We start from the raw sequence: 19,746 nt of genomic DNA, 5'->3' as shown, positions 1-19,746 counted from the left end.
GCTGAGTCAAGATGTCACACGAGGCTGTGATCTCATCTGGGGCTCGGAGGCCTCTTCCGATATCACTGATTCTTGTCACATTTCAGTTCCCTGTGGTTGTAGGGCTGAGTCCCCATTTTCTTGGTGGCTGTCAGGTGGCACTCTCAGCTCCTGGAAACTGTCCTCAGGTCCTTGCCACGTGGCTCCAGCCACAGGCAGTTCGCAACATGTTTGCTTTCTCATGGATACAAGGACAGTCTGCTGCTTTGAATCTCTCCGACTGCTTTTAGAGACGCACCTGATTAGGTCAGGCCCACCTGGTATAATCTCCCTTTTGATTAACTCAATGTCAACTGATCAGCAACCTTAATTCTACCTGCAAAGCCCTTTGTGCCATATAATATAACTTCACTGTGGAAGTGAGAACCCATTTGTGATCACGGACTCCACTCACCCTGAAAGGAAAGAGAATGTGTGGGACGTGTGTGGGAATCTTGGGGGCTGTCTTAGCATTCTGGCTACACTATATTTTAAATGTTTGTATCTGTGGAGAAAAGGAAATTGAAGGAGGCCTTGGAATTGAAGGCACGTAGGTTGGAGCCTCTGTCTAGGAGGAGGTCCACGAGGAAAGGTGTCTCTGATCTGCTCTGGGTCAGCCCTGTGTCCCCAGCACCAGGTCACGTAGAACATTGTGGGACACCTGTTTGACTGCATGGGCACAAGGGTGAATGGATAAACAAAAATGCAGGAGGTGCATTTGAGATGAAAAGCTGGGGCCAGAGTAGGTGACAGTTGAGGGCTTTGTGCACGCAAGGGTCTTTCTCTGATGCAGAAAATCTCCTCTGTTGGGCTCCTTACAGATGCACTCATTTTGCAGAGACCGACAGACCTCGGCTTTAGGTAGCCCGAGTGAAGGTCCAAAGTGGAGGTCCTTTGTTTCATCACCCTTTTCCAAATAGAGAAATTCTTTTTCTCTCGGGGGTTCTAATTCATCTCCTTCTCCATCCAGAACGGACTTTAAGACAGCTCCAAAAATAAGTACCTCGGAAAGCATGTAGAATTTAGGAATAATAATTTGCCGGAGAAACAAATAGGGCTGAAGACAGATGGGGGAATTATTTCCTTCAAGCAGACAACAGATCGCTTGCCGTCTTCTGTTGAAGACAAGGAGCATCTTCCCAGCAAAGCAGCCTGCCTCCAGCGGCAAGTGGGTTAGTGCTAAGTGGCTGCTCTCTGATGGGGGTCAGATGCCTCTGATCCAACCCTCTGGTCACAGAAAGTTCACGACACCCATCATTTTAGCTACAAATGTGCTCAACTCCTCACTAATGAGTTCTGGCCACTGCTGGCTTCTCAGCACTTGGTTCTGGGATAGCATTGGAGGACACCTGTTATAGGGGGTGGTACGCGGGCCACGTGTGCCGAAGGGAAGGGGTCTCGGTTGATGGGTGTGCAAAGAGGGGCCTAGGAGCAAATGGAAACAAAAATATGAAGACTTTGCATGAAATAGTTCCATGGTATATGGCCAATCTCTCAGGTGTGACTATGTACTTTGTGGGGGCCACGGTAAAATGAACACATGGTCCTCATGTTAGAACAGCGGGGGGAAATAGGGTGCAAAAGTATGTCTGTTTCCTGCCTTCCATTGTCTCTCTCTTGATTTGCCCTGATGGTTTTTAACGTGCTTTTGAATGTTGGCGTAAGTGAAGAAAAATTAAGATTTTAAATTATTTCCATGAATTTTAATGTTCATCTTTATATGGCCTAATGCCATTTCTCTCTCTCTCTCTCTCTCTTTTCTTTAAAGTTATTATTTTGAGAGACACAGAGACAGCAAGCGTAGGGGAGGGGCAGAGAGAGAGGGAGAGAGAGAATCCCAAGCAGGCTCTGTGCTGTCAGCCCAGAACCCGATGCGGGGCTTGAGCTTATGGAACCACTGAGATCATGACCTGAGCCAAAACCAAGAGTTGGACGCCTAACTGAGTGAGCCACCCAGTTGTCCCTGCCTAATGCCATTTCTAACACAAATAGAAAAGCCCTTCACTCATATGTGGAATCACTGAAATGACACGGTTTTTATTGTGTTAATCTCACACATGCATGTATGTATCTATCTCACGTTCACTAGAACAATGGAAACACTGCAAAAATCAACTCAAATTTTTGTCTCATTCTGTGATATAATCTCACTCGACCAACACTCCTCCAGTTGTCTGCTGAGTGAGGAGGGGCTGAGAGAAAAGGGACATATTGGAGCCCTGTCTCTCCCTCTCCTTGGGAGCCATCATCTCCAGCATAAGCAGGTGGCTAACGCGGGGACGTAACATGAGTAAGAAAGGATATGATACAGGGGCGCCTCGGTGGCTCAGTCAGTTAAGCATCTGACTTTGGCTCAGGTCATGATCTCGTGGTTTGTGGGTTTGAGCCCCACATGGGGCTCTCTGCTGTCAGTGCAGAGCCCGCTTCGGATCTTCTCTCTCTCTCTCTCTCTCTCTCTCTCTCTCTCTCTCTCTCTCTCTCTGTCCCTTTCCCGCTAGTTCTCTCTCTGGTTCAAAAATAAATAAACATTAAAAAAAAAGAGGATATGATAAGGTTGCCTGGTCATTCGTGTTTCCCAGAAACCCACTGCCTTCTTTCCACATTTGGAGAATGCAGTGGGAAGTGTGGCCTCTTGGGGCGTCAGCTGAACTTCCATGCATGGTAGGGTCACCAGAGTTTTTTTTTTTTTTTAATATGAAATTTATTGTCAAATTGGTTTCCGTACAACACCCAGGGCTCATCCCAACAGGTGCCCTCCTCAATGCCCATCGCCCACTTTCCCCTCCCTCCCACCCCCCATCAACCCTCAGTTTAGTCTCAGTTTTTAAGAGTCTCTTATGGTTTGGCTCCCTCCCTCTCTAACTTTTTGTTTTCCTTCCCCTCCCCCATGGTCTTCTGTTAAGTTCCTCAGGATCCACATAAGAGTGAAACCATATGGTACCTGTCTTTCTCTGCCTGACTTAGTTCACTTAGCATAATCCCCTCCAGGTCCCTCCACGTTGCTACAAATGGCCAGATTTCCTTCTTTCTCATTGCCAAGTAGTATTCCATTGTGTATATAAACCACAACTTCTTTATCCATTCGTCAGTTGATGGACTCTTTAGGCTTTTTCCATAATTTGGCGATTGTTGAAAGTGCCGCTATAAACATTGGGGTACAAGTGCCCCGATGCATCAGTACTCCTGTATCCCTTGGGTAAATTCCTAGCAGTGCTATTTCAGGGTCATAGGGTAGATATCTATTTTTAATTTTTTGAGGAACCTCCACACTGCTTTCCAGAGCGGCTGTACCAATCTGCATTCCCACCAACAGTGCAAGAGGGTTCCCATTTCTCCACATCCTCACCAGCATCTAGAGTCTCCTGATTTTTCACTTTAGCCACTCAGACCGGAGTGAGGGGTCACCAGAGTTTTGTGTATGAGGGACGCCCGAGTGCCGTCTGTGCCTGGGGCAGCAAGGAAATCAGGAAACACACACCTTTGACTTGTCTTCTGCTCCCGCGTGTGCTCCCCCGTCCCTTGGGATTTCATTTACAAAACACAAGTTCAAAGATAAAATTATTTAAAAACTCAAGGTGGCGATACCAAAGCACTGGCTACAGAGGACAAAACCCGATAAATTGGACTTCATCAAACATGAAAAACTTGTGTACATGAAAGGACATCATCAACACAGCGAGAGGCAGCCCCGCCTTCGACACGGATGGGCCTGGACGATGTTCCGCTAAGTGAAATAAGCCAGCCGCCAAAGGACAAGTATCAATGGACTCCCCTTTCACGAGGTACCCGGAATAGTTACATTTGCCGAGACAGAAAGTAGACGGCTGTCTGCCAGAGCCGTGGGGAGGGGAGAGTGGGAAATCACTGTTGAGCGGCACAGAGTTTCAGTTTGTGGAGATGAAAAAAAAAAGTTCTGGAGAGACAGACAGTGGTGATGATCGCAGAGCCTGATGAATGTACTTAGTTCTGCTGAATTAGGCGCTTGCTATGCTATGTATATCTTACCACAATTAAAAGAAATTCAAGATGGTGACATCAAAGCCACATGTGGCCCTTCTGAGTGTAGGTCCCTGTGCCTGCTGCCTGGGTCTCACGCCTGTGAAGCTGCCCCTGCCCTAACTTGTATTTATAAATGCATTAAGATGATTCTCTGTCACTAGATGAGATCTCTGAGGTCAGGGTCCCTGTCTTTTTCTCTCACTCTCTCTGTGTTGAGTTGAAACTCTAAGCTAAATTGGAGGTTATTCATGATACTTAAAAAAAAAATTCAGCCTTACGTACAATTTACATACATTAATATTCATACATTCTATACGTGTACAGTTCATTTTGTTTTGACAAATGCATCCAGTCATGTAACCAGCACCAAATCATGATGGAGGGCACGCCCACGACCCAGAAATTTCCCTTGTGCCCTTTGCACTTAACACCTTCCCCCAGCTCCACCCTGGGCAACCACTGATCTGCTTTCTGCCACTTTACTTTTGCTGAGTCTGGTACGTCTGTAACTGAAATCAGTCAGCGTGTGTGTGTGTGTGTGTGTGTGTGTGTGTGTGTGTCCGTAATAAGTTTCCATTACAACTTTTGGCATCTTCATTAAATGGATGATATTCTCTTGGGGCAGCAGGGAGGTGAGGGCTGAGGCCCTGACTCAGGTAAATGTAGATTTTTTTATCCTGACTGCCATTTCTTAATTCTGACTTTGCATGAACTCTTACCTGCTCCAGGATTCCTTCCTAGACAAAATGAAGTTGATAATAGTCCCTTCATCTGGTGCCTTTGTGGGGGTGGAATAAAGTGGTATACGGAAAGTGCTGAGGGCAGAGATTGGCTCATCGAGATGGCTCAGTAACGCTTCGTTGTTTATCTTACGATTATTGGTGCCATCATTAAGCAGAATTCTTTTTTTTTTTTTTAATTTTTTTTTCAACGTTTATTTATTTTTGGGACAGAGAGAGACAGAGCATGAACAGGGGAGGGGCAGAGAGAGAGGGAGACACAGAATCGGAAACAGGCTCCAGGCTCTGAGCCATCAGCCCAGAGCCTGACGTGGGGCTCGAACTCCCGGACCGCGAGATCGTGACCTGGCTGAAGTCGGACGCTTAACCGACTGCGCCACCCAGGCGCCCCTAAGCAGAATTCTAAGAATGGCGTTTCCTCACCCCTAGAATGGCAGTGGTACCTTTCTTCTGCTGTTGCCATGGAGATCCCACAACGCCCATGAAGCACTGAGCGTGGCGCCTGGCACTTGATAAGCACTCTGTTGTGTATTCTTATGGTTCTTGTTGTTGTTCTTATTATTCTGTTCTCCAGCCGTCGAGGACCCTAGTTTGCTATTCCTCACTAAGTAAAAGTCATCATCTTCTCTAACTCTGAGAAGGCATGAAAGGGCTCCATTTAGACTGCTTGCTGCCAGTCTAGGTGGGAAAAAAAAAAACAAAAAACCCAACCACAGAAAGCAGCCACTAGTGTGAGATAGTGAGGCTTTTCTCCCAAGGGCCCCGGGAGAGGGCTGGGGGGGGAGTTCCGTGTGAACAGGTGAGCCAAAGAACAGGAAATACCCTAGTCTTTTTTTTTTTTTATCTCTGTTCTTTTGAAAGAAGAAAAACGAGCAATGGAGTTAAAAGCTGTAGGGTTAAGTGGGAGATTGAATCCTCAGAACTTTCTGAGATGTTCCGCCGTTGGGGTGACTCCATTGTATTCGATTCTGAAGTACTTGGGATCGTCCAGGACTCTAATTGAGGGAAAGTAGACAATGACAGTAAACAATTGCTGGGGAGAGAAGTTTCCACCTGGTACAAGAAATGGATTCAGTTTCTGGAATCTTCCGCTCCCATTTATAGTGAAGAGGAATTGTTGCAAATGATAGGAAACATAATAGAACATGCTGAAAGGAATACTTAAGGAATCAGGGGAAATCTACCTCTTTGATATACAAAATAGTTCGGCTAAATTTGACTTTGTAACTGGGTAATTAACATGCCCGTGTGACGGTGTTAGTTTCCCCCCACGCCTGATGTTTGCATGGAAATCTCCAGCCAAGTGCTTCGTCATTGCTGTTCTCATTTATCCCTGCAAACAGACAGGGTCTGCAGTCACCGTGGTGGGAAAACAGAGTGTGAAATCTCTGTAGACCACTTCTCATCAGGCAGCCAAGAGAGGCTGCCTTCCTCTGTGAGTCTCACAAGAAGAGGAATGATTGAAATCATGCTTCCCCCTTACATCCTGATTTGCCTCCTTTTCAAACCAGAACCCCGCCAGACCCCACCCTTAACAAAAGTGAAGGAGAAGCAAGGAGAGACCGAGGCATCTCCGTTCAGCTCCTAACAAGGGAACCATCCCGCCATTTGCAATCAGATAAGGGATATTATCTCCATAATCAAAGGCAATTGAGAATCTAAATGAAAAATCTAATGCCTTTCATGCTGATTTATTTTAGATTAGAAAAAGTTAAACCAGATGTAAACATGAAGAGATGAAGCCTGAAGGAGGAATCTTGGCAGACTGGTAAATCTCCGTTTTGAGTTATTAGAGGTACAGGGTTGCGTTCGCCAGAAAATACACTGTTGATCCAGAAACTGCTCTGACATTAATTATTGCTGCAGGAGAGAATTCGGAAGATTGAATGCAAACATGCAATTCTGGCAAAGACCAATCATGCACCCAGATTAACCATGGAGAGTGTATCCGAGCGCCCAAATAGGTTGCGTTAACCCCTCGTCAGTCCGTGCTGGAATCCTCCTTGACATGCAGCTCCAGCCTTCTGGCGAGACCTCCGACATCCCCGGGAGAAGACCCTGGATGCTGAAAAGAAATGGCTTTCTCTCTTTTTGGACTCTGACAGTGTCTGCCATCATCCTAAGGAGAAGACGCAGCCAAAAAATCCACCCTTGGTCTTTGATCCGTAGGCTATAAGTGGATTTGGAATCTCCCCTCTGTTTTCTCTGTAAACCACGCATGTGTTCAGAAGAGGCAGAGTGGAGAGGTTCTGGAGGCAGGGAGGGTTTGCGTAGGCCTAGGAGTTCCCAGATGTTTGCTCTCTCTCTTCTCTACTTTTGCTGGGTCCCTCTTTTATTTGCTCAGTGCTTTACAAAGCATCCCCCCCCCTCCACACACGTGTGTGTGCACATGCACAAACATGCACACAGACACGGTAATATGACAGATGCTGAGAACACTATGTTCCAGTTGGAGAGGGTCCTGGCTCTGGCATTTAGTAGCTCTGTGACCTAGAGCAAATGACTAGATCTCTCCGTGCCCCAGCGTCCGTGTCCATCAAATGCAGAGATGCTGCCTGTCTTGTGGGGACTGGACGAGGGGGGTATACGGAAAACCCAATCCCAGGGACTGGTAAGCTTATTAAATGTCTGTCGCACCGATCCGCGATTCTCCATCCAGAACTCTTGGGGCCAAATGCGATTCAACGATGATTTCTTAATTTTATTTCAGGAAAGTAATACTTTACAACATTTCTAGTGGGATCTGAGGTAGCACCCTGTAATTAAGCTCACTGATGTTTTTGTAATAAAATGTATGAATATTCACACTAAATGGAATAAATTAATATTATAAATAGCCTCAGGTTAGTTGAGGTAAGGTTTGCCTGTCAGGTTCGTTTTCTACAAACTCAGAGGAAAGAAAAAACTCTCAAATTTCAGAGCTTTTATGGATTTTAGAATTGCAGATAAGGGATTATGGATCCAGGGTGAGCACTCAGGTATCTTGAAGGGAGAGTCGGTAAACAACAAACCCGGCAAAAACAACAGCATATGTGCTCGTCAGGGCCCAACTCTTACGGCAGGACTTGGGAGGTCAAGCGTGGCTTGTGAAGCGTTCAGTCTTCTCTAAATGGGCGGTTCTAGTATTATCGTCCCCACGACGTTCAGCTCTCGCTGGTTCACAGCTCCTGGCTGCCGAGTGGAATCCACAGATGATTTTCTCGTCCGTGTTATCAGTGGCCTAGCTGGTGGCAGGCTTGACCGCAGAGTTCCTGCCGGTAGCGTGGCTGGTAAGGCTGGGTGGACCCCGTGAGGTAGCCCGTGGTGAGATGGTGTGGATGGTGTGCCACACTGGGGTCAGGAGGGCTGGTGCCGGTGCCGGAGGCCCATGGTTTTGTCCACGGGCACTTATGTCTCTCCCTGGACCTTTGTTTCTTTCTAAGCTAAGAACTATATGTGTTCCTTCACCTCTAGGGCTTTAGAAGACAGAAATGACGGAGTGTGTATGAGAGAACTTTGCAAACCGGAGCGTTTCCTAGGATTGTGAGATGTCATGTTTCTTTGAATGTCCTCGATCCTAATCACAGTTTTCTATCTTCAAGGACTACTCGTTTTATTTTTTGATTGATTTATTTTTTTATTTTAGAGAAAGAGAGGTTGTGAGCAGGAGAGGGGCAGAGGGAGAGGGAGAGAATCCCAAGTAGGCTTCACGCTCGGCACGGAGCCCAAAGCGGGGCCCAACCCCAGGACCCTGGGATCGTGACCCGAGTTGAAATCAAGAGTCGGACGCTCAACCGACTGAGCCACCCGGGCACCCCTCAATAAGTGATCTTAATCGCCTCGATTCCAGTCTGGGCTCCTTTACGTGTTTCACGAGGTTTGTGTGATTTGGGGAAAGTTACTTCACCTCTCTGTGCCTCAGTGTCCCTCCCTGTAAAATGGAAATATCAAATCTCTTTCTCCCACAGAGTCGTCGTAGGATCCAGCGAGGTAATTGCCTGCATGCAGTGAGGCCTCAGTGGTAGCTCCTTGTGTGATCCCAGGTTTGAACCAGACCCAGGAGCCTCTGGGACAGAGCTGGAAAACAGGGTCTGAGTCTAAGCCCCATTGTGTGGCTTAGGTCAGTTACTGTCACCACTCAGTGAATAGCATACTAATGGCTTCAGAGACCTAAGAGAGACAAAGGTTTGGAAGGGCTGAGGCAGGAGCCACCTGATGATCGCAAAAGAAATAGCTGGGGGCCGATCAGTGTCTCCCAGTGGGTGGTAAATCCGAAGAACTTCAACAGTACCTTTTGTTTATTAGGGAATGCATTTTTGCATGTGGAAGGAGGGCCGCATGTATTGATTTGCATATGCTTTTTCCGTTCTTTCTTTCCATAATTCCGTAACTCCCATAAATCCTAGTGGACACCCACCAAGGTCATGTGGTGCATTAACATCCAGCACGTGCGTTTACTCATGTGATTTCGTAGCCCGTCACCCACCCGGTCATTCAGCACATGTTTTCAAAGACATCTTGTGGGCCCAGTGCTGTTCTGAGGGTCGCTATCAAAGCAACGAGCAAAGAACTTGCTATGTGCCACTCACGTTTTAGGGGGAAAACAAATCAATAAATATGTGTCACACCCGACAAACAAGGATTAGAAAGAAACTACCTCAAAAGCATAAAAGCTGTGTCTGAAAACTTACCATGAGCATCATACTCGCTGGTGAAAGAGAGTTTTTCCTCTAAAGTTGAGAACAAGACAGCGGTGACTGCTTTTCCCGTCTCTGTTCAACATAGCGGTACAAGTCCTGGCCAAACCAGCTAGGCACGAAAAAGAAATAAAAGGTATCCAAACTGTAAAGGAAGAAGTGAAGTCATGTCTGTTTATAGATGATATGATCTGGTGTGTAGAAAACCCTAAAGGTCCCACAAACAACCTGTTAGAACTAATAAATGAACTCCGCAAAATAGCAGGATAAAAAGGCAATGCACAAAAGTCAGTTGTGTTTCTATACGCTAACAGCAAACAATCTGAAAAGTGTATTATGAAAACAATTTATAATAGCATCAAAAAAAATAAAATACTTGGGAATTAACCAAGGAGGTGAAAGATGTGCACAACGAAAACTAATTCAATTAAAGGAAAATAAAGAAGACGTAAACAAATGGAAACATATCCCATATTCACAGATCAAAAAACTTAGTGTTAGGATATCAATACCATCCAAAACGATCTATGGGGTCAATGCAATCCCAGTGAAAATCCCAATGACTTCTTTTTTTCAGAAATTAAAAAAAAATTCTAAAATTCATATGTAATCTCAAGGGATCCTAAATACCCAAAACAATCTGGAAAAAGAAGAACAAGGTGAAGATTCGGACTTCCTGACTTGCAAACATACTACAGAGCTACAGTACTCAAAGCAGTGTGGTATTTGCATAAAGACAAATATTTAGACCAGTTAACTAGAATAAGCCCTCTCATATATGTCACGTGACTTTTTTCAAGGGTGCTAAAACCAATCAATGGGGAAAGGATAGTCTTGTCAACAAACGATGCTGGGTTTGGCACCATAAAAAAAAAGGGGGGGGCACTGGATATCCATGTGCCGAGGAATTAAGTTGGATCCTTGTCCACTACCATATTCAAAAATTAACTCTCATGAATCAAAGACCTAAATGTAAGACCTAAAACTCCAGAACTCATTGGAGAATACCCAGGGCAAAAGCTTCATGACGGTGAATTTAGCAATGACTTCTTGGATATGACACCAAAGAGACAGGCAACAAAAGAAAAAATAGGTAAGCTGGAACTAATGAAAATTTTAAAAAAATTGTGCACCAACACCAAAAGACCATCCCAACAGAGAGAAAAGGCAGCCCACAGAGTTGAAGGAAATATTTGCAAATAGTATCTGCTAAGGGATTAGTAACTAGAATATACAGAGAATCAAAGCTTAAGAACAACAACAAAAAAAAGGCAAAGGACTTGAAGAAACATTTCTTCAAAGAAGACGTACAATAAGCATGTGAAAAGATATTTGACATCACGTATCAGTAGGGAACTGCGAATAAACTACAGTGAGATGCTGCCTCACATCCGTTGGGATGGCTACTATACAAAAAAACCCCACAAAATAACAAGGGTTGGTGAGGATGTGGAAAAATGGACACACTTGTGCACTGTTGGTGGAAATGCAAAATGGTAAATCCTCTGAGGAAAACAGTGTAGTGCTTCTCCAAAAAATTAAAAGTAGACTTGCCACGTGGTCCAGCCATCCATCCACCAATTCAATTATTTGGTGTAATTGAATAATTGAAATAATTGAATAATAATTCCAATCATTGAAAGCAGGAGGCCGAAGAGATAGATATTCGTGCAATCATTTCATAGCAACATTATTCACGATAGCTAAAACGTGGGAGCAACTGACCTGTGTCCCTCGAAGGATGAACGGATAGGCAACATGTGGCATACCCACGCACTAGAATCTTCGGTCTTAAACAGGAAGGAAATTCTGACACGGGCTACAATGGGGATGGCCCTAGAGAATACTGTGCTAAGGGAAATAAGCCAGTCACCAAAAGACAAATACTGCATGATTCCACTTACACGAAGTACTGACAGTAGTCAAAATCACGGAGATAGAAAATAGAATGATGGTTGCCATGGGCTGGGGGAAGATGGGAAGGGAGGAAGTTTTCAGTTTTGCAAGATGACAAGAATTACGGAGGGCAGTGCTGATGGTTACACAACATGATGCATGTGCTGAACAGCTACCACATGCTTGAAAATGGTCACATTGATAAGTTTTATCTTAAGTATATTTTATTCCAGTAAGAAAATTAAAATTAAAAAAAGAAATCCGCATCCCACACTAGGCTTGGTAAAACGGAGTTGCAAAACGTTGCATCGCATACGGGCAGCAACCGGTTCCAGCCCGTGAGTAAAGGCTGCAGAGGTAAGGCTCTAATCAAACACGTACACAGGTCTGTGCTTTAACACATAACTGAACATTAAGCACTCGCTCTCCTTGTTCAGAAATCACCAGAGCTTCCCCGTCACCTAGGAAATAATATCCACATTAGCATAGCATTCAAGGCTGCCCATGATCCTCTGTGATAGTCTGTAGCTGTGGAAACGGTAGCTTGGACCACGAACATGGTTATACTGTTAATGGATGTATTAACACATGTGCTCTGACCTCCAGAGCTAGTCCCTGGCGTTGGATATTGCAGAACCCTCCGATGTTTTGAACCATGCTGCAAACCATGCATTATGAACCATGCTGCAAACATGTCTCTGTGAATATAGCTTTAGTTGTATTTTGGATGAGTTAAAAACCCAAGGATTGTATCAAGCTGGGGAGGGACATGACCAGATTTGCTTTCTGGGAACATTGGCTGGCGATGAGGTGGGGTCCGGGGGCTGCGGGGCTGAGGATGAGGAGGGCTGCTGTGGGCTTGGTATGTAGAACGGGGGCTTCCACTAAGGCGGTGGGGAGAGGCGGATATTTAGGAAGCGTAACCAACACGGGTTGTTGATAGACACAGCCACTGGGGCTGGCCCCGGGGTGGCCGCTGGATCGCACAGTGACAAGCTTCAGAGGCGCAGATCACAGTGGTTCAGTCTGGATTGCGGTAAACGGAGGGCTGATGGGAGGCGAGGAAATGGGACAGAGAGAGCGTGGCCGTCTCCTCCAAGAAGGTTTGCGGCAAGTGGTGAGGTGAAGGGAGGAAGGTAATGTGTGTGGGGTGGGGGGCAGGTTTTTGGTTTTGTTTGTAAGAAAGGTTTGGACTTAGCAATGTGAGGAAGGCAGAGGTGAAGACCGAGGAGAGAGCAGGGACCTTGAGGAGACAGGAGAGTAGATACCAAAGGGCACTGTGCGTAATTTACCCTGGAGAAGAGGCTTTGCTTTCATTCATTCATTCATTCATTCATTCATTCCATCCTTTTTTCCCCAGTAAATATTTATTGAAAGCCTCCTCTATGTCTGGCCCCATACTAGCAGCTAGGAATATATTGGCAAGCAAGGCAAAATAATTTTCTTCCCAGAGCGGCTAGACTCTAGGGGAGGAGCAGCCATCACCTGTAGATTCACATGAGTCCCTGTGGATTTATAATTCAAGGTGAGTGTGCTGAAAAGTAGTGCTTCTGTAAGAGCTTATAAATCAGAAACCTGGTTTTGAGGCCGGTGTCTGCAGGGACACTCCCACGAACGGGTCATGTGAGCCAAGATCCAGAGGAGGACCAAAGAAACAACATGCTCTGTGGGTGAAACAGCATGTGCAAAGGCCCTGCGGTGGGGAAGAGAATTTGTGTTCAAGGGCATGAGAGGAGCTCATACAGAGGATATGGCCTGGAGAGAGGCGTCTGGGGATGCCACAGAGAATACCTGGTGCAGACCACACAGGGCTTTCTTGACGCTTTGTTCTCAGGGCAAGGAAAAGTGTTGCTGTTCTATAGAAAGGAAGTACAGTGAGCAACCAGCAGCAAGTTGAGTCACAGCCAAGCCTTCCCAGGATGTCCCTATTGGATTGAGACCTGGGTCGACGATACAGATTCCCGAGTCACCACTGGGAATTCTCGGACCCGTAGTGCCCAGAGCCTGTTCGTGATGGTTCCAGGCTTTGAAGAAGCAGGCGGCTCTGGAGCCTGCTCGGCCTGCCATTCGCTGCCAAATGCTGGGACCCGAGAGAGAGGGGAACGGTCCCGTGTCCAGAGCAGTGCACTTGGGTGTTTGTTATTTCGCCGTGGGGCTGGGGCTCTCGACTAGGACGGCACAGGGTGCAGGGAGGGATCTGCTGGGTCAGAATGAATCCTGTGCTGTCATGTCCCAGGTTAATTATCTGGCTACATTCGGTGGAGTTACTTTGAAAAGCAGGCGGAAATATCTTTCTTGGAAGAGTCACACAAGACAACAGCCCAGGAAACGGGAAGCTTAGAATCCTTGTTCGGCCGGCTCCCTGCACGTCTGCGCCCCCTTCCCACCCCCAAGGCAGGTTCCAGACCCCCCTGCTTGGTTGTGTTTGAAGCGGCAGGGAGGTAGCTTGCTCCTTCTGCGGAATTTGGGATTTAAATTTTTTTTTTCAATGTTTATTTATTTTGGGGACAGAGAGAGACAGAGCATGAACGGGGGAGGGGCAGAGAGAGAGGGAGACACAGAATCGGAAACAGGCTCCAGGCTCCGAGCCATCAGCCCAGAGCCTGACGCGGGGCTCGAACTCACAGACCGCGAGATCGTGACCTGGCTGAAGTCGGACGTTTAACCGACTGCGCCACCCAGGCGCCCCAGAATTTGGGATTTAAATGATGTCCCATGCCCGTGTCTCATGTCGCTGCACTTTTTTCTTCCTTCCTGAAAAGCTTTTGTGTCTTACCCAGCATCCCCTATGACTTGTCCACGGTGAGGCCATTGCCTCTTCCGATCCTGCTGTGTTTACAGCACGCGTGTCCGAAAAGTCACTCTTCAGTTTGGGGGGAGAGTCCCTGGGGTCAGCGAGGGGCCACAGGGCAGACCCAGTGTGGAGCGAGGTGCTCCGGAGTCTGATTCTAAATGTACAAATCCAAACCCAAAGTCTCGCCCACAGCAAACGGCTTTCAGAATAAACTTACGAAACTGACCCTTGCCCTCTCGGCAGAGAGAGCCGGCACCATAATCATCCTCGCAGACGGCACAACACTTTTGTATCTATTAATCTTATTTTCGTTGGGCCTTGCAGGCTGATTCCTGAAATCTGATTGCTTGTGGTTAATCAATTTATCAATATTTATTGAATGCCCGATTTCAGCTCAACACCCAATCGGCACTGATGGGATAGAAAGGAAACATGAGATGCGGTTCTTTGCTCTACTGGCAAAATCCATGTTAGCCGATTGGTTTTTCTCCCTCCCCTCCTCCGCTGCCTCTTGTATTTTGAAATCGTCGGAAACCTACTCTTTATTCATGTGCAGAGGTAGCACGGGAGAAAATGGAGACGTGTATTCGTTAAAATCCGTAGTTCTTTCTTGGGAGATTGGAGAGATTCTAGGGACCTTTCTCGGTTCTTTAAAAATAATAATGTACATTATTGAAGATTATATATCTGGCAAATAAAAATAAAAGACTGGGAAGGTTTCTCTTTATCTTCTAGATTCACAGTCGGCTCTTCTCGTCCCCCAAAGATCATTCTGCTTGGGAAAGAAATGAAGGTCTTTCAAAGCAGGTAAAGAACTGGGCGCTGATCGGGTGACGGTCCCGTTCAAGCCTTTTTTTCTTTTTTTCTTTTTTTCTTTTTTTTTTTACTATCTCTCTCCTTTATTTTTATTAATAATGAGATGTGCTTTGGAGGCTCGTCTCCCCCCCGCCCCCCCCGTCCCCGACCCATGATGCTAGCTCAGTGGCTCTGACAAGATTTGAAGCTGATTAGAATTTCTAAACACACAGGCTTTTAGGTTAGCAGTCCCTGACGAAGGAAACGATGCCCCAGAAATATTGGTTGCCTCAGGTAGTGCATTTGGAAGCCGAGGGTCCCACAGATGGCAGGGGTTCGGGCCAGCGTGGTGCGGGGTTCCGCCAGGAATGAGTAATGGGACACATGTGGAATATTCTCGCAACGGAGCAGGTGCGATTTAAATACAGGCCTGGTATCTGTGCAAACATAAATCATTCCTCGTGAAGCTTCAGTTCCCGGCCCCTGCATCGTAACAACAACACCAGGCGTGGTGGTTACAGTTTGTAACTTTTATGAAGTTTGTTACCATAAGTGGTGTGGGAACCAGTTTGTTTTTCTCCCTTCGCGAGAGAAGTTGTATGGGTTTCGCTCACCTTTTCTGATGGTTCTGTAATAAGACTCCGAGGCTAGCATATTTCACTTCAGAGACTCTAGCAGAAAATAAGCTCTAAAAGCCTGTTTTCAGGGCGTCTGGTTGGCTCAGTGTCCGACTTAACTGACTTTCAATTAAACGGACTTTTTTTTTTTTTAAAGCATGTTGTCATGTAGCAAAATTTATTTTATTTTTTTAAATGTTCATTTATTTTGAGAGAGAGAGAGAGAACACACAAGTGGAGGGGTGGTGTGCAGGGAGTGAGGGAGAGAGAGATTCCCAAGCAGGCTCCGCACTGTCAGCACAGAACCTGACGCGGGGCTCGATCCCACGAACCGTGAGGTCACGACCTGAGTCGGATCGAGAGTCGGATGCTTAACCGACCGAGCCACCCAGGCGCCCCGGCAAATTTTAGTTTTGAATCCTCATGTCAATTTCAGTTTGTAAATGGGGTAGATGAATTTGTATCTATGGAGAAAAATATATGTGTGTCCGTGCGTCTGCGTGTGATTATACACAGATGCTTTTGTAGCTTCTCTCTTCCTTTCCCCTTGCCGCTCACCTCCACCAAAGGCATCAGGGACCTGAGTTCGTCTCCATAACGGACACAGTCAGCCCAGGACAAATATATTATTTGGAAGAAGCTCTCCTAGTTCGTCCTTTCTGGAGCCCCAAAGCATGGCTTACGGCTTATTTTTTCATAGTGGCAGATATTTGACCGGATCCTTTAAAAACCTAGCCCAGAAATTGCTTGTGGTGAGAACGTGAATCCTCTGACAGTCGCTTCTGGTGGCCTGAATGGCAGGTCTCATGCAACACGTCTGGCCACCTGCACCCCGCGGGGAGGTTGGGGACGTGGAGGAGAATGCCAGGTTTTTCTCAGAGCGCTCGGAGGCAGCAGTGAGCGCAGTCTGGCCTGGGTGACCTAGATGTGGACCCGCCAGTCTGCTTTTCTCCAGGACTAGCTTAGCTTGAAATGGGCCTGATCGGGCACTTGTGCAGTGGAGCTCGTATTAGCGGTTTAATGACTCAGAAACCTGTACATGCTGGCCCAGAGGCCAGAGGTTAATGGTCCAGGCTGCAGGGAATGTGCCCAAGCAAGCCTGGGCGAGGAGGGAGACGCATATATTCTGGCTTGCTTGCTTGCTTGCTTTCTTTCTTTCTTTCTTTCTTTCTTTCCTTCTTTCCTTCTTTCCTTTTTTCCTTCTTTCCTTCTTTCTTCCCTTCCCTTCCCTTCCCTTCCCTTCCCTTCCCTTCCCTTCCCTTCCCTTTCCTTTCTTTTCTTTCCCTATTTTCCAAGTTCTAATTATGGAAGGATATTTTAGACATAGCCTGAAACCTTGGGTATTTGCACAGAAGGCAAGCAGTTGTTGAAGAAAAAATCACTCATGACACTTGTTAAAGAGAATAAGGCAGATTTTATTCAGGGAGACTACTACATGAGGTCTTAGAGTAGGAAAGAGAGTCTGGGCTCAACTCCGAATATAAGGGAAAGGAGGAATTCACGGCCGAGGAGCATAATACTTCCCTGATGGCTGCTTCTCGAAGGCGTCACCTGGCTTTGTGCGTCTTGCTGCAAGGTCATTCCCATCTGTTAGAGAGAAATGGCATTGTTGGGGCACCTGGGTGGCTCAGTCGGTTGAGCGTCCGACTTTGGCTCAGGTCATGATCTCGTAGTTCGTGAGTTCAAGCCCTGTGTCGGGCTCTGTGCTAATGGCTCAGAGCCTGGAGCCTGCTTCGGATTCTGTGTCTCCCTCTCTCTCTGCCCCTCCCCCACTTGTTCTCTCTCTCTCTCTCTCTCGCTCTCTCTCTCTCAAAAATAAATAAATAAATATTAAAGAAAAAGAAAGAGGAGAAAAGGCACTATCAACTGGTTAAAAATGGCAGGACATGGGGCGCCTGGGTGGCGCAGTCGGTTAAGCGTCCGACTTCAGCCAGGTCACGATCTCACGGTCCGTGAGTTCGAGCCCCGCGTCAGGCTCTGGGCTGATGGCTCGGAGCCTGGAGCCTGTTTCCGATTCTGTGTCTCCCTCTCTCTCTGCCCCTCCCCCGTTCATGCTCTGTCTCTCTCTGTCCCAAAAATAAATAAACGTTGAAAAAAAAAATTAAAAAAAAAAAAAAAAATGGCAGGACATGTGAGTTCCTGTGGTAGAAGGGAGCCCCCTAATCCAGAACTACGTCAGGGAAGCTGGGGATTCATAACCAATGGCAGGCGGAGGGATTAGGGGCAGGAAAAATTACCAAGAAGAACTTGATTAGAGGGGTGCCTGGGTGGCTCAGTCAGTTAAGTGTCTGAGTTGGTTTTGGCTCGGGTCATGATCTCACAGTCTGTGGGTTCAAGCCCCACGTCGGGCTCTGTGCTGGCAGCTCGGAACCTGGATCCTGCTGGGGGATTCTGTGTCTCCCTCTCTCTCTGCCCCTCCCATGCTCACTTTGTCTGTCTCTGTCAAAATAAATAAACTTCAAAAAAAAAAAAAAAAAAAGAATGTGATTAGAGGTCAAGGGTTGGGGAAAGTGTTGTTAAGCCAGCTCAGCAGGATTCTCTCTAAATCCAGACCCAACAGGATTCTTTGCTAAAACTGGGCCTGACAGGCCACCAAAGGCAGGCCCAGGATGAGGCCTAGTTAGGAAAAGCGCTCAGAGGAGCCTGACTAAAGTTAGGCCAAGGAAGGCCTACAGACACATCTTTTCTCTGAAAACCAGGCCCGGGAGGCCACCTGTGCCCTCAGGGACCTCTGTGGTCCTGGTTCACTGCCTCAGGGAAGAACAGCATTTTTTGGATCAGGGATCTGACTCCCCCCCCCCCCCTTCCAAGAAGGGGAAGGGTCCACACACGATGAAATCTTCATCAATCCCGTCCCTGGCCTTGGCAGGAGACCCAGAGAGCAGAGTTTTAGTTCCAACTTGGTGTCGGAAGGACCAAAAACGCACAAAAGGGAAACCATTGTAAGGAAACCAGTGAATTTCACGGAAGGAAGAGCCACCAGCTTACAGAAAGTGCAGGAGACACTTTCTTGTGTCTGTCAATTAACCTCTCAGGCTCCATCCTGATTCAGTCATCTCAGGTCAGGAAGCAAGGTCAGGTATTAGAGACGTGGCTTCAGAAGATCTAATCCTGTGGGTACCTGGCTTGCGGGACAGCTCTTCGAGAAGGAGTCCAGGGGGCCAGGCAGACGGAGCTCACGGAATCTCAAGTTTGGGAGGGGCCAGAGGGTCACTTTGTCCAGTTTCTTCCCAATGTCTCCTGTCTGAAACCCTCCTACTCATTTCCACGCAGCAGTGGGAAAGCCTCTGCAGGGTAAGCTGACCACACAGAAGCCCCAAGGGCAGGGGGCTCGTGACCCGCTCACACAGCCGGAATTGTTAGAAATCCTTCAGATCCTGTTGAGCCAAAAGAAAGTAACTTATTCATTTGCTTTTAGTCTGTAGTGAGAAGGCAAAGAGTTGTTACAGTTACATATTGACTTGTTAGAATGTGTCATCTCGACCCAGGTTCTAGGAAGGCGACTCCATTGTGCTACTCAGGCAGGTGATGGCGCGCTTTCCTCTGGGGCAGGGGTGGGCATGCTGGTCACTGGGACGCTGGGTGATGACCCAGTTATTTGCAGGGGTTGCAATAAGGGGGACGTTTAAAGACGTTTCTGGGCAGGCAGGGCTACCAGTAGTCGAGTAGGGAATTCAAGGTTCGGGAGGCTCAGGGAGTGAGGGGGGCGGTGCTAGTCAGAGGACCCTGAATTTGTGGGGTTTGGACCCTCTACTTGTGAGAGGCCGCCTGCCTTCAATGTCCAGGAAGCATGTGGCAGGGTGGTGTTGACGTCGGGAGACAGGTTAGGGTCATAGATATGACCATCGTTTACAATATTTACACATTTATAGATATGACTCTCATTTACAGGCAGTGTGTGAGAAACCATGAGAACAGCTGAGATCATTGCAGCAGAAAATGTGCGAGCTGGGACGAGGGTGGGCTGCAAGACCCACATGTATGGGGTGCTGGCTGGGGGTGGTAAAGGGAACCACAGACCCGGCATCGGGGTTTTGTTTTCTCAGGTGAGGTATTTAGTGCCAGGGTTGACTCTGACCTCACTTAGCTCTTTATCTTTGGATAAGTCTTTCCACTTGCCCAGGTCTTATTTTGGTCTCAGACGATGGTGGTTTAGGACAATGGTGGTCTACCGGCTGCTCTAGAACTCAGCGCTGTGGGTGGTAAGCCTC

General features: G+C 47.1%; 1 protein-coding gene across 9 annotated transcripts in view; it reads left to right on the top strand.

Moving 5' to 3' along the window:
- CD2H10orf90 (chromosome D2 C10orf90 homolog) overlaps window positions 1-19,746 on the top strand; it is a 266,252-nt gene that overhangs the window by 57,339 nt on the left and 189,167 nt on the right. For all 9 annotated transcript variants that reach the window (XM_045040810.1, XM_045040826.1, XM_045040812.1 and 6 more), the window contains one exon: window positions 14,859-14,930. In XM_045040810.1, the coding sequence (XP_044896745.1) occupies window positions 14,859-14,930 (72 nt within the window). The remainder of the gene's footprint in view (window positions 1-14,858; window positions 14,931-19,746) is intronic.

The sequence above is a fragment of the Felis catus genome, chromosome D2, assembly GCF_018350175.1.
Source record: "Felis catus isolate Fca126 chromosome D2, F.catus_Fca126_mat1.0, whole genome shotgun sequence".
Classification (NCBI taxonomy): domain Eukaryota; kingdom Metazoa; phylum Chordata; class Mammalia; order Carnivora; family Felidae; genus Felis; species Felis catus.
This window is presented reverse-complemented; position numbering and strand designations above follow the sequence as displayed.